The 14,877-nt window shown below is 45.5% G+C and overlaps 1 protein-coding gene across 1 annotated transcript in view; it reads left to right on the plus strand.

Moving 5' to 3' along the window:
- The window catches only part of SAP130 (Sin3A associated protein 130), a 696,083-nt gene that overhangs the window by 487,920 nt on the left and 193,286 nt on the right, over positions 1-14,877 (plus strand). The window contains exon 19 of the mRNA XM_078665599.1: positions 6,007-6,132. Within this exon, the coding sequence (XP_078521725.1) occupies positions 6,007-6,132 (126 nt within the window). The remainder of the gene's footprint in view (positions 1-6,006; positions 6,133-14,877) is intronic.

Below are 14,877 nucleotides of genomic sequence, written 5' to 3' on the forward strand. Positions count from 1 at the left end.
ATGGCCAACTGTAAAACGAAAAACATCGTATACTTATATGCCCGTGCAACATGGGTTATGTTGGTGAGTCGTCAAGGCCTCAGTATATATTTCACCCTTAATAACATATGTGAGCGCTCCACAGGGAACATCATGATAAATACGGATATATGTTCCCACATAGGTTAATTGCATACACTGAATAAGCATTCATTTATTTTCATCATATTCAGGGGCATCGGTATGTTCGACAAAAATTATCAATGGAAGTAAAAGCCAGATGAGGTTACCATAGAAAATTCTATCATCGATTCAAACCTACCTGATATAAAAACCTATGTAAGTATATTTAGAATATGATAATTCCCATCAATTAGGTTTAATAAAAAGAGTCTGCGCTAATTAGGCCCATTTACCAGACATAATCAACTAGGTTGGTTAGCCCTCTTTGCCTAGCATTCTTTCTGATTCAATACTAGTGGCTTTTGATTTTCATATCTTGGCTGTGGATAATGGTCTGAAGAGAAATGATAACTATTCTTGATATGTCCTATATTATGACGTTAGTTTATACATGTTATAACTATACCCTGGTGCTCCATATACTGAGACATATTTATGTCAGGTGGAACATCATGATAATAGACATATATATACCAGGTAACATCTGCCCATGAAATTTGATTGAGTAAATCGACAAAATGTATTAAAACTAATGAGCTGCTTTCTTGTAAATAGTGTATTATATATGTGTAAATACGTTTTTTTGTAAATAGTGACCTATTCTCTCTTGTTGATATTTGTACTTTGGCTATGCAATAATTTCATTATACGACCTTATTTTTAATATGTACATATATATATATTTTTGTATTTTTCCTAGTTTTTGTCCTGTTCAGTGTATATGCGAATGACGGTCACCTGATGAAGGCAGAATGCCGAAACGCGCGTAGTCAAAACCAACCGCTTTGCCCACTACAATAGAATATTGACTGGTCCAGTGTGACTTTGTGTAGTATATGTTTATGTTCTGTGTCTTTTATGGTATTCATGTAATTTGTTTATCACCCAATTTATTTGCACTGAATTTATTAACAGATTTGAAATGAATATATTTAATGAAATAAGAACAAGTAATATGATTATCTATACCTAATTAAAAGTTTTGTATATCAATATCAAATGTGTTGCTACATTTATAACAATATATTTAAGGTCGTTTTCTTTGCAATTGTTTTATCCATTTGTGTGTTTGAGAGAGTTGGCACTTATTAATTGAATGTTTGCTATAAGTATCTTTTTCAAAATTGGATGAGGATAGTTCCATTATTGTACATGGTGATAGTAGCTGTTGCATGGAAGAACTGGAAGGGGAAATACAAATAACTATACCATGTGTGGTTTTCCTCGTGGAGGTGGTCGCGAGTGAGGCTAGGAATGCTTTTCTCCATTAGGCTCTACGTTTCGTGTGGAAAATGAGATCAGTGGTTCTAATCCCGCTGTGTGGTGAGAAATAGGGATCAGGGAAGAGGGTTTCCGGGTGGCATTTTATAAAATTGTGCTTGAATCGTTTGGCTGATTTTTTTTTTGTGAGGTTGAGGGGGTAAGTGATGTTGTAGGAGTGTGCACCTGCGCGCTCCATGATGTGTCGAGGAATGCGAGGGGGGGGTGGGTACGAAAGGGTGGGGAGACAGTCAATGTGGAGGGCCTAGGTAATCCTCGGCTGAACGGTAACGGGGTGGGATCTCCAGTATCTTGGAAGTGAAGCGCGGGATGTGGGGGCACAAGAAGGGAAGGAAAAGGGGAAGGCACAGAAAACAGGGCTAGTGAATACAGTAGCAGGGACTATGTCGCGAGAAGAAGTAAAATTAAAATTATAGAGCTCAGGGCTTAGGCCAGCACAAAAGATGCACACTCAGCGGAACTGGGGCGGCCGGGTGCAGAGTGCTGTTTTGCCGTCGGAAGCTCTCTAGCTTTCAAAGGGGAGTCTCCAGTTTGCAAAAGAATTGCAGGCTCGGGGACGAAGGTCGTCTGGGTGCGACCACCACTTGGAGAGGTAACTTTGGATCTTGGGTGTTGGTTAGGCACAGTCGGTTGGGCCACCCAAGGCCGTGGTGCATCGGGTGCAGGGGTGCCTTTTAGGGTCGGATTTTCTTACCTGCTCCTGGTCGCGGTTGGGGGGGGGCTTCCGGTTTGAGGCTACAGGTGTCGGCTGGAGGCTTGAGGCAGGCCACGGGTCACTGGATCTCGGGTCAGGATCGCCCGGGAGACCGCCTCTTGGTGTTGGGCCACCTGAACTTGTGCCGTGGGCGTCTGGTGCAGAGTGGTGCAAATTCACGGATCCTTGCAGAGCTGAAGTCTGTTGTTTGAAGAAATCCAGTGTTCACATGATCGTGTCTTTTGGATTGAAGGCAGGCAGGTCCTCTGGGTTTCTCGAGGTTGCTGACGGCAGGACACACCGGGATTTGGCTGGAGCAGGTTCGAGGTGGGGACAAGCCGGTAGGGCTGGGGCCAAGTCAGTGGGCATCCTCCTCTTTGGCTGTTTGGTCCTTCTTCTTTTCTTCTTGTAGTTTCTTGTCTGACGTAGCAAGGTTCAGTGGTGCCCTTAAATACTAGATATAGGGGCGTTACAGGTAGGTAAAAAGGTTGGGACCAATGGGTCCCTTCCCTGGGATGGGTATACCCCCCTTATATGGCACCCTTCAGCGGGACGGGGGCATGAGCCTTTCCCTGGTTGCCTGAGTCCCCCATCTGCAAGATGGCGGGGACTGAGAGTTGTGCTTCACCTCGCCTCCCCCACCTGAGGGGTGGAGTTGGCAGAGGTGGGCACACCTCACTTCCTCACTTGTTTTTCCAGCCAGTTCTCCTTCCCAAAGTGGGGGGCAAAACCAGTGGGGACCAGTTGCTGAAAGCAGCAAGTGGCCCGGGGAAGCTCACAAAGGCGACAAGCCTTTGAAGCTTCCCCTTCGTGGACTCATACATCCTGGAGGAGGAGGCTTGGCAGTGTTTCAGGCCCCCAAGAGTAGCAGGCTCTCGACCCAGGGGCCCAGAAACATATCTGGTGGTGGCAGCTGAGAGCAGCTACTAGGCCTAAACACTAGTGGTAGGTCGTTTTTCAGAGGGCATCTCTACGATGCCTTCTGTGTGCATTTTCCATTAGATCCCACACTGGCAGTGTGGGTTTAATGTGCTGAGAAGTTTGATACCAAACGTCTCAGTTTTCAGTGTAGCCATTATGGTGTTGTGGAGTTCGTAATGACAAACTCCCAGCACCGCAACTCTTAATGGCAGCACTGCACTTACAATGTCTAAGAATGGACTTAGACACTGTAGGGGTACAGTGCTCATGCACCTGTACCCTCACCACTGGTATAGTGTCCCGAGCTAGAGGGGTGACTGATCTATGCCAGGGCAGTGGGGTGTAGGCATGGCACACAGGGATGTGGTGTTTTGTTTGTTGGATGTCTGCTATAGAAGGTAAGTCAATTACAGCCTCCGTCTCTGTTATCCACCACCATGTGCTTATATTAAAAAGGAAGTCGCAAACTTGCTTTTGGATTGTGGATCATAGAAAAAGTTTAATTGAGTGTGTTGTCCTTTATATAGATTCCGTTAACACTGTGAGTTCGATGGCTCGCACCATATCCATAATTCTGCAGACTTTTGGGGGGAGACGTAGGAATTTATAGATTACCTTGACTGCTGTATTATTGATTGGTATAGTGCTTGTCATTGCACTCATACCAGAAATGTTGACGTTAAGTACCGTTGCAGAAGCAGTGCTTGCTATTTAGATGTAGATCACCCGAGAGGTGACTATTTCTCCTGTTTCACAGCTGGGGAAGAGAAGTTTGTAAAACGTTGAATGTGGACAGGTTCGGCCAGCTAGGTGCAAGAGGATGATGTCAAAAGACCTCAGATAACTGTGTGCATCTGAATCAGTTAACTTTGAGGTGAGACAGTTTATATTCCAGGAGCACATGCAAAGTAGTCAGGTGTTAGCTCTGTCGTGTAGCTCGTGGGACATGCATGGTTACATTGCTGTGGAGTAGCCGGTGATAGTTCTCATTATGCCCTGTGAAGCATCATTCAATATTTTAATTCCAGTTTGTCCTGTTCTCATGTGGTTTCTGGGTGCTGATGGTTCTTTGGATGAGGGGGCCCTTGCGCTCCTGAGCACGTAGAAAATTGTCTTGAGTGCATAGGCTAGCCCTCTTGTAAGGCTGGAAGGGAGAAGAGGTATCCTGTCTCATGACGTGGAGTGATCTTTATTCCCCACCTACCAAAGGTAGGCCCTTCTGTAAAGAGTCTCTTTGTTCTATCATTTGAGGTGTCCATATAATCTTGGTACTCATCCGCCCTGAGTGTTCAAACTGAATTGCCACAACGTGCCACTCTTGGATGGGGAACACCTGACTTGTTTGCCACTCACCTCAACTACAAATGCCAAAGCTTCACCTCAAGGTTCCTACACCCTCAATCCAAAGGCAATGACCTATGATTGAATTGGTCAGGAGTATTATCCTACGCTTTTTCTCCTCCCCTAGTGATTCCAAATATGGTTCAGAAGTTACCACAAACATCTCTAGCACTAATTCGAATAGCCCCAACATGGGCACAGCAGGCATGGTTCTCAACCATACAACAACTATCTTTGGTGCCACTCAAGCAACTACCTCTTTGGCTACATCTACTAACTCAGGATCAAAGAAGAGTAATGCATCCAAATTCCAAGCAGCTAAATCAAAGCCATTTTGCTACTGAAATCCTAGAGTTTTGGACATCTTAAACTACCACAAGAATGTACGAACATCCTTAAGCAAAGTCTGAGGTCTACAACTAGAGCATGTTACTCTTCAACATGGAAACGGTTTGTACATTACTGTACAATTAAGTAGATTCAGCTTTTAGCACCTACAGTACAAGATATTACGGGCTCTCTTCAGTCTGCAGCAAGCAGGGCGTGCATGCACATCTATCAGATTAGAATAGCAGCAGTATCTGCCTACATGCAAAACAGACAATAAACCCCTGTTCAAAATACTAGTAATCAAAGCATTCATGGAAGGACCCAAAGAGATATCCCGCCTTTCACTCCAGCAGCTCCAGCCTGGAACCTAAACATAGTCCTTGCCCGGCTTATGGGGCCACCATTCAAGCCATTTAATTCAGATAAATTTCAATTTCTAACACGGAAAGTTGACTTTCTAGTGGCACTCACTTCTCTCAGAGGGATACGTGAATTACAGGCTCATAAAACAACAACACAAAGTTAATAATTCTAACCTTCAAATGCACTAAATCCCTATACAAGATAAAAAAAGAAGAAAACAAGAGACATAAAACAGACACCACAATTTGTCATAAAGTTACACATCCGGGTTTGCACTATTCTGGCTAATCCTTGTACCAATTAATTCGTAATTTTTAAAGGATGAGCTGATTTCCCACGATTGTGTTATGAAGCGTCATTGTGTTTTATGAGCAGCGTGTCTCGAGAGAGACCATAGCACATACAATGTATGTTGGTGCTGTTTTAAATGAAATTAATTTTAACAATTAGTTGTAATCTGCTTGAAAGCAGGAGGTCATGTACTTTCTTTTTTAATAAAATATGCGGTTTATATAAATTGTTTATGGTATGATTGTTTTGTAGAAAAGTTTTTACTTACTATTCAGTAGAGTTCTAATACATGGGCTATTTCTGTGAATTGATTTTCAGTAATTAATATGTCCGCCAAGGGATCTCTTGACTTGACTTTTTCTTTTAAGCCAGCAAATCTGGCGAATGAGAGAATACATATTAGTGTAGTTGTCCATTATTTTACAACTTAGGCGAAACACTTTATTATAACAAAAAAATTATAGCTGATATTGCTTTTTTGCTCTTGATAAATGAAAGATGCAGCACAACCCTCTTACTGTTCCCATGGGTCAGACAACTGCTCATTTTCTTCTCTGGTAATCATTTCCATACCTCTGTTACCTTTGTAATGGACAGTAATTATTTGCTTGTCTGTCTTTCAGATGAGGAAGGGGTGCGATATGTTCCGATGCGCTCTCGGCCCCCTGTTACACTTCTGCGTCAATACCGCAATCCATGGAAGGCTGCCTACCATCACTTCCAGCGATACAGTGACGTGCGAGTTAAAGGTGAGGATCTCTCTTGAATATTTAAAGCACTACTGATCTGAGGAAATCAAATGTAACATGCCAAGACCCTTCGCTCTATTTTTTCAATTTCTGTCTGCTCTGTGGCCTGATGGAAACATTCAAGAGGGCAAGTGGTGCAAAAATGGTCAGATGGGACACCATGTATTTGTGAATGAACCTGGTTCCTGGAAAACGTTTTAGAACTATCCTGCTAGAGCATTCATCTTTTTGTTGGTGAACACAATTTGTGGATAATACCAATATTTAATGTACTTGGGTTCAGCCCTTTGCTTTCGTTTGGTTGTCCTCTCAGTCTCATTTACTTAATAATATTCAATGACTTTCTTATGTTGAATTGTTTCCTACTACCTCTGGTGCATAGCTTCTCTAATATCCTTTTGATTGGATGAGTTGTATCCCTCGACAGCTCCACATCAAGAAACTGCATTGGTCTGGGTTTGCTTTGACAGCGCTCCTATCAAATGACCTATTGCTAACAGTATACATAAAGGAACCCACTATCCCCCTTTTTAACTATTGGTTTTCTTTGACTAGTTTTTTTCAGTCATTGGCAAGATACTGTCAAGGCTCAGCCTAGTGGGGCATTTATCTCTCACCTAATGTTGTTTGGCTGTATTCTCCACCTCTTCTCCAGTACTGTCCTTGAACACCATGAGGGTCTACTTTTAAAGCAATTGCCATTTCTGTACATTCGTGCTGGCTCCTTCAAGATTCTCACTCCAATGTGCTAACGCTGCATTTTGTTGCTAGTGTTTTAGTACATTGAACCAAGTCTTATTGGCTTTGCTTGTTTCTTTTGCTTCCAGCAGTCAATGGGAGTGGTTGTTTTTTTTGGTACCCCAGTGTAGATCTAATTTTTTACACACCCGCCCTTCAACCCTCAGTTGTTTACATTCCTCCCCCACCCACCGCTTACTCCACTGTTGCTTCCCACCCCGTTTCTTTTAGTTTTTTTTAGGCTAGGCTGCTGAAATTTGCTGTTCGAGTGCTCAGCTGTTTTTTTTTGGGGGGGGGGCGGGGGGGGGGGGGCGGGGGGGGGTGAAAGAGAGTCAGAGGAGTTTAGGGCCTGAAGATCATGCCAGCCCTAGGACCGTATCCCAATCTATTGCCAATGCTGATAAATCCCACATGAACCAAAGAGTAACTCGAGCAGCAGTGGGGAAACAACAGGGAGAGACAATAACTTACAAACCCACTAGGAGACCGCACCTGAAACTAAAGTAACTGGTGCAGCACATGTTGGAGCTGTGTATGCATGCAACAAAAGTGCAACAGTTCAAGCCAGAGTGCTCAAAAAACAGAACACTGTGAGGGCAGTAGACAGAGCAATAAAGATGGATGCACCACTGCTCCCCACTATGTTTCAGATACAGAAGACAGATAAATACTACCCTCCCATTGACCATCCCAGCAGTAGGATATTATCTTATAGACAATTATGAGACATTGGAGTAAGGACTGTCTAACAGAGATGAAAGTCTGAGTTAATAGATGTCACTCACATTGGAGTCGCCATGTGCATGGCCTCCTTTAGATGAAGCTGCGCTCCCGGCTGAATACCCAGAGTTAATACTACATCATAGATGGAGGTTAATAAACACGATGCAGTGTGGAGAAGTGAGTTTTTTGGTTATGGTCAATGCTGGTAAAAGCATAGTGTCTTTCACAGCTTTTTTTTGCAAAAGATTCTCTTGACTGCCAAAAGGACCTCCGTGCTTCCTGATCTAGTGGCATAAAATCAAGATGGAAAACAACTGGTGCACTCACGAAAGTGAGATTGAGGTGGTTCTGTTAAGTCACTGGGCAGAGGGTTTTGTTGTGGCCGCACTTTAAGAGCAAGGAAGAGATGGGCCCATTCTTAAAAGAATACACTGGAGAAAAAATCACTGCCAATGTGAGATTCCAGTCTGTGCACACTGTATATTTTTAAATTTACCACTGAAAGACTGGAATATCCTGTCTTTGGAGGGTAAATTAAAACAAAATAGCTGAGTCATGTAGCATCCGCATATTTAGGTCATCTGACTTGGGCAGCCACAGTGTCGTGCTTGAAGATGCATAGGCAAAAAAGCATTGGCAAAGCCTAAAGGTCAGATAACACCATTGAAAGGTGAGATCTACTGCCTCTGCTTGTTTGTATGGGTTCTTAATACTTGATCTTAGATTGCCAATGCTTTACTGCACCCTAGGGAATGAACACAAAATAGCGTGTAAAGTGATTGTGTTTGTTTTTATCTGACAAGACTAGCAGTGTCCTCTCCATCAAACCAAGACGAACTGTGAATGTAGCAGTAGCTCAACACAATAGTACATCTGCTTTGTGGAGAAGGGGTGCGAAGGGGCATTTATTGTTTATTTTTTCTATAGTTTCTATAGCTCTTCTTCCTATTCACATCTGTGCGGTAACTGCCACTTAAGCTTAAAGTTCTGACAAGCTTTGCAGTAAAGGTTTCAAGAGATGAGAATGTACTAGGACTCCCTGATATCTCAGGGTACCCAATTGCCTAGTTTGGTTACAGACAAATTCAAGGAGAACAAGCATTTGCAATGCAATAGGTCTCGCATTTACGCAAGTTTGAGCTATTGACTTTGCAAATAACAATGCCTTTTATTTTTGTTTTCATTTTTAAAACATAAATAAAAGGCAGTGCCAATGCCAATAGCTTAAACTTGCGTAAATGCGAGACCTCTTGAATTGCAAATGCTTTTTGATTAATGTGTGTGGTGGGGGGTTGCTTTCCACAACCTTAACGGTTTTTAAGGCATAGAGTAAATGATTTTGGAAGCATACTTAACCGAATAAACTTGGCTATTGCAACATGTTGACAGTAAAGGCAGACAGTAAAATTACCTAATCCCCGTTTGTCCCAGCACTCCCGATAGTGGCGAAGGTGGGGCATCCTGTTAAACCCAACAATCCCACAGTTTACATTTCACCTGCTAAAACGAGTCCCCTCTTCAATACAAACCCAACAGACACAATATTTTCTCTGGATGTTTTCTAAACTCCCCTTTCTCTTATCTTTCCCCAAATATTGTTGTGCACAGTACACGTTACACACATGAAATGTATAATCAGATCAACCAATGGTCCCACCTGCCAGCCACTGGAAAAGAAACAGGGGATAGGTGAATAAATAAAAGCTGAAAGGTCCTACAATGTTTTTTTTTTGTTTTTTTATCCGAAATGCCTCTAGCCAGATGTTTTACTTCAGTAATATATGACGCCTGGGCCGCCGGTACTAGACCATAATTGATTTGAGAGAGACTACCATGAGCACCAGAGTGGAAGGTATACTGTCGCTGATTAGGATAAAACAATCTCCAGCTGTCCACCAAACCCAGAGCCTCCAGGAAGTCAGGAAGCCGTCTTTGTGCCCGTCCCACATCACGGGGCGGAGACCTGTCCAAGGTGCCGGAGACTACAGCATTGAAATCCCCACCCAACATCAACAACTCTCTAGGAAGGTCTAAAACAGTCTTCCCCAACTCAGTATAGGTAGTGGTTTGCAGACCCGGGGGGACATAAATCGAGACCAAGGAGAGAGTATAACCCTCCCAACGTCCTGATACCGCTATATATCGACCCCTCTCATCTGCAACGATGGAGTCAGCTACAAACGGGAGAGAATTTCTAAGGAGGATCCCAACTCCCCGGGACCCCGAAGTAAATCCAGAATGCACTACCAGCCGATGGTCTTTTCTATGCATCGCCTTACATGCATTCCCTACCAAGTGCGTTTCCTGAAGTAGAACTACATCCGGGGAGTGTCTTTTAAGAAATTGTAGAACCACACTGCGCTTGATTTTATCCCCCAACCCATTCACATTCCAACTCAATACTCGCAACCCCTTACCCCCCATCACGGAACATAAAAAAGGCCCAACCCTCCTCCAATCCCCGCACCAACAATAAGCAATCTTGGAGTACAATGCCTTGCAAAAACACAAAAAACACAAAAACAAAACGAAAAAGAAACACACCTCCACACACCCCCACCAAACTTTCCGGTACACTACCCCCCACCCTGCACCCCTGCTTACGACTATCAAGCCTCCCCACTTGCAGTGTGCCTGTCGCCCCAACCTCTAAACTAAACTACAAAAACGCTAAATATGAGGAGGAAAGAGACCCACCGATAGCCCATTGACCCCCCATAGTTACTGTGCTAAAACTTTTATCGGAAAGAGTACAACTGTCGTCCGTTCCCCAACTTTCCCCAGTTCACATGGTAACTGTACTTATTCTTGTTCTTGCGAGCCCCCTCCTTCATCTCCACTCTGTTTCTGGGGTTCTTGCTGAGCAGTTAAATTGTCCAACCAGTCCGCTGCAATCTCCAGCTTGTCAAAGAAGTAAACTCTCTCGCCATGTTCAATTCTCCGGGCCGGGTATATCATGGCATACTTGAGTCCCTTATCACGCAGCTTCCGTTTAATCCCCATAAAGCTCATTCTCTGCTTCTGGACTGCCTGCGTGAAGTCCGGTAAAAAACTGATGGACAAGTTTTCGTATTTCAAAGGCCCGCAGATCTTGAGGCCTGGAAGATCGTATCTCTGTCTCTAAAATTAAATATTCTCGCTATAAAAGGTCGGGCGGGACACCAACACGCGGTCTGCCTCCGGGAATTCTGTGCGCTCTCTCGACGGTAAAAAAATTGCTCAGGCTTTTGGGCCCAAGATGATTGAGTACCAAATCTTCGACGAAGAGGTCCGCCGCCTGCCCCTCTGCCTTTTCCGGCACTCCAATGATACGTACGTTGTTCCTCCGGGCCCGCCCTTCAAAATCCTCCAGTCTACGGATGGCCAGGTCATTTGAGGCCGTCAGAGTCCGAACTTCCGATTGTAGCTCTGTTACATCATTCGTAAGACTATCCGTCTTAATGTCCAGTGATTTCACTTTCTCACTCGTCATCGTGAGGTCTGTCCGAATCAAATTTACCTCGATAGACACAGTGTCCAGTTTATGAGCCAGGGTCTCCATCTTCTGTCCGAGAAAGGAGCTCATCCCATCAATGGCGACCATCACGTCTTGTAACGTTGGCTCCGCTTCCAGGACAGAGGTTTCTTTTACTCCTTCTTGTGACTTTCCCAATCCACTAAGTGACCCTTTAGTTTGTGCATACCGGTCCATGTTGTTAGATTGGGTATACCTTCCCCCTCTAACGGATTTCGATTGTCGTTTATCTCCCTCCGGCTTGGTCGCCATTTTGGGACAATCCTATGTCGTCCAGTTCGGAGCGGCAGTGCTCGATAGTCGTTGTAGTTGGACCAATATCGAGCCCCTTGCTTTCGACTCTTTAGGATAGCCTGCTAGCCATCTGTAGTTCCGTACTATCCATTAATCGGCAAGAAGCCCAGGCCGCGGCGCCCTCACTGGCGCGACACGCAGCCAAAATCCTCGATTTCGATTCCTCAGGTCTGCCCTCTGTTGAAGTACCCTCACAACATGGCCCACTGTCGCCGACCAGGGTCTCAGATGATCTGTAGTGGACCCCAGCGGTGTCGCCGAAAGTTCCAGGCGAAATCGAAACCGAAACCAAATGAAGTTGCGAGGCCGGGCCAGTCACTTCCGGTACTCAGAGCCGTTGTTGTCGCATTACGACTCGGGCACAGTGCCAACCCAAGCACCGGACATCCAAGAGAAACAGGCCTCAAACTTTCCGATTCTCCAACTTTAGTTTCCCGGGGACGTTAGGGACGCGGTTTTCAGTATTTGATACTCCTTCGGTTCCGCTGCAAGAAGCACTCCACAGTAGAGAGGATAAATGACAGAATATATTCGGGGGGCTACGAGGGTTTCGGGAGCCCTAAGCTCACGCGGCCATCTTAGATGCACGCGAAGCTCCTCCCCCAGGTCCTACATTGTTAACTGTTTCAGCAGTTTCCAAATAACCGCGTTCACCTAACAGCCACGCCCGCGCCCATTGCTCACTTTGGCGCGCGAACTAGGTAGAAATTGCACTTTTATTTGCCACGTATAGCATTCCTTTCAGACAGAAGGCGGCCTGTGGGCATTAAAGCATTATTAATCCTACCTTAGTGCCTCTAGAACAGTTCCGGCAGGCAGATGATAAACATGTTTATTCTTGACTTTGAGTGTCTGCATTGCAGTATTATACCTCTACTGGTACTTTGTACGCTTTTGTAACCTGCACACGTCACTTTTTCCTCCTGTAATGTACCGTTTGCTACCTTTTGTATTTGTTTGCTCACAATTGTCCCTTTTGCCTCATGTAACTTAAAGTTTGCTTTTGTAATTGCTTCACTTGTAATTTTCTCCTCAAGTATCAGTTCTGTTCCTATTGTGAAGCACTTTGACGCCTTCGGGTAAAGTCCGCGCGATAGAAAAACGCATTAAATAAATAAAAAATATACCCATTGCAGTGAGGAGTTTCGTGAGTGTGGACTTGGCGCCGTCTCTGCACATGTCACGGTGTATGCGGCGGCTACTGCCATAGCACAGGGATGCAGGGCTGCTGCAAAAAATCAAAGTGCGCACTGAAAATTAAAAGTTTAAGCAGTGCCCTGAGCTGCTGCGTAAAGTCACCTGAGCTTGGGAGACGAGTGTCTGAGCACCCCCTGCCGGCGTGCTACCTCCCCTCCGGCACAGGGCTCCTCGGTGAATGTTGCAGCACACACTGATCACTCCCAAGCACACCCCACTCCTGGCAGCGCCGCGGTACCCTGGAAGCGCTCCGCCTTTCATCATCCAAGCCTTGGTGCCGGCTCTGCTCAGACTCGCCATGTTTGGCTCGGACGACTGCACCGTTTGCTGGTTCTCAGCCTGGCTTGGCTCTGAAAGCAACGCCGAATATTGGGAATACTCACTGTTACCTGGCAGCGTAGACTGGCTCTGTGCTCACACAAGGCGATAAACGAGCGCAGGCGGGCCCGCGGCCCTTGTCCTTCTTCTACTTCCATGGCCCTGGTCTGCCCGCTGTCCTTGGGCTCGAGTCGTGCGCAGTTGATATTAGACCCGGGTCCTTGTCCGTACTCTCTTTCCGCGGCGGGGGGGCACGCGCGCGCTCGCTCAGTGCGTAGGAGGGACGCACTGGTCCTTGTTCTCTTTCGCAGCTGTATAGGAGGCCGAGAGGGGGCACGCGCCGGCAGTCCGTCAGACGGACGAACCGAGCGCCATGGAGCCGCCGCTGCTGCACAGACGGACGGACCGAGCACCATGGAGCCGCCGCTGCTGCTCACCGCCTGCCTCCTGCTGCTCGGCGGGGCCCGCGCCGACCTCTCCGGTGAGTGCGAGGAAAGAGGGGGGGACATCTCATCCCTGGGGGGGGGGGCGGTGTGTGTGTGTGTGTGTCTGTATGTGTGCGTGTATGTGCGCTCGTGTGTCTCTGTATGTGTGTGCGTGCGTGTGTCTCTGTGTGTGTGCGCGCTCATGTGTGTGCGTACGTGCTTGTGCGAAAAGCAGGGGCTGTGGCTGTGTGTGTGTGTGTGTGTGTGTGTGTATATGCGAGAAGTGCATGAGGCTTCCAAGGAGAGAAAGAAGAGACAGGAGATGGTGAACGCGCGCGTGCCCATCTCCTGTCTCCTCTTTCTCTCCTTGGAAGCAGAACCGCCGACAATAGGCTCGCTCTGCGACATGGCTTCGCCATGTGTCGCAGGTGTGAGACCTAAAAACCAAGTAAAGAAATATGAATCTTCACTGTCCCTCCTTAATAGGAATTGTTTTGGATTGTGCTGTTTGTAAAGCTCAGCACTAAAATAAATTAGTTTAAAATTAAATTACCAGTAGTTCAAAAAGGGACATCATGTGGCTGAACTGCCAGATGTCATTTACGTAGTACAGCCAAGAACTCTACTGTCTCTTCCATTCAACAAGGGCTTCTAGTCTTTCAAGGTTAATGCCAAGGAAGAACATTGGAAACTTCCAGTACAGGACCCTACTGTTCTATCTCCTTGCCTTCTGTTAGGATTTCACATAGAAACTGATCTCTTTGACAGCAATCCCATTAGTTGAATCCTTCTCCTTTCTCTCCAGTCTGGCAAAGGCTTTTATTCTTCCTACCATCACCTTGGCAGCAGGTCACTGTATGACCAACAAGAACATGACAGGTTTGTTGTTCCAGATGCTTTTGGGACCCATGCCAAGTACTTCATGTGGTCTTTGCTAGTCTTTTTTGCTAGTCTTTTTGATGGAGTACTGAAACTAACTTGTGGGCGACCAAAGTCCTTCCCTGATTCTGACCCTGGAAGGATCGACCCATACTCCCAGCCTCTCAGTGGAATGCCTCTTTTGCTGGCCCTTTCCACAAATTGCAATCACCATCTATTTAAAAAAAATACATTTCTTTATTTTGCTTTTAAACAGGTTTACATCGAGCATACAGAATATCACCAGAATTCGGCTTATGACAGTGAGATTGCACCAAGTGCAGTTGCTTTCAGTAACCCACACATTTTCTTCAATTCACGAGGCTGTGTGACTCTTCCTCATGGTAATACTGTGCATGGTCATCGAACATCTTCAGGTTGTTTTTTTCCGCCGACGAGTTCAGATGTAATATCTTGTGCTCTAGTTCTAGACTCATTTGGGCTCCATTCAGTTCTTTATTATCAACCACTCTACAGTATTGTCTAGATCAGTTACTTTATTGCATCTGAGCAATCACCTTCTGCGTAGCGGGTTTTCAGCTTGCTCCCTCAGCCTACGAGCCACGCCTGGCGTTCTTTTGACTCCAAAGCCCACTGGATAATGACCTGCTAATGGAA

Source organism: Lissotriton helveticus, chromosome 11 (genome assembly GCF_964261635.1).
Source record: "Lissotriton helveticus chromosome 11, aLisHel1.1, whole genome shotgun sequence".
NCBI lineage: Eukaryota > Metazoa > Chordata > Amphibia > Caudata > Salamandridae > Lissotriton > Lissotriton helveticus.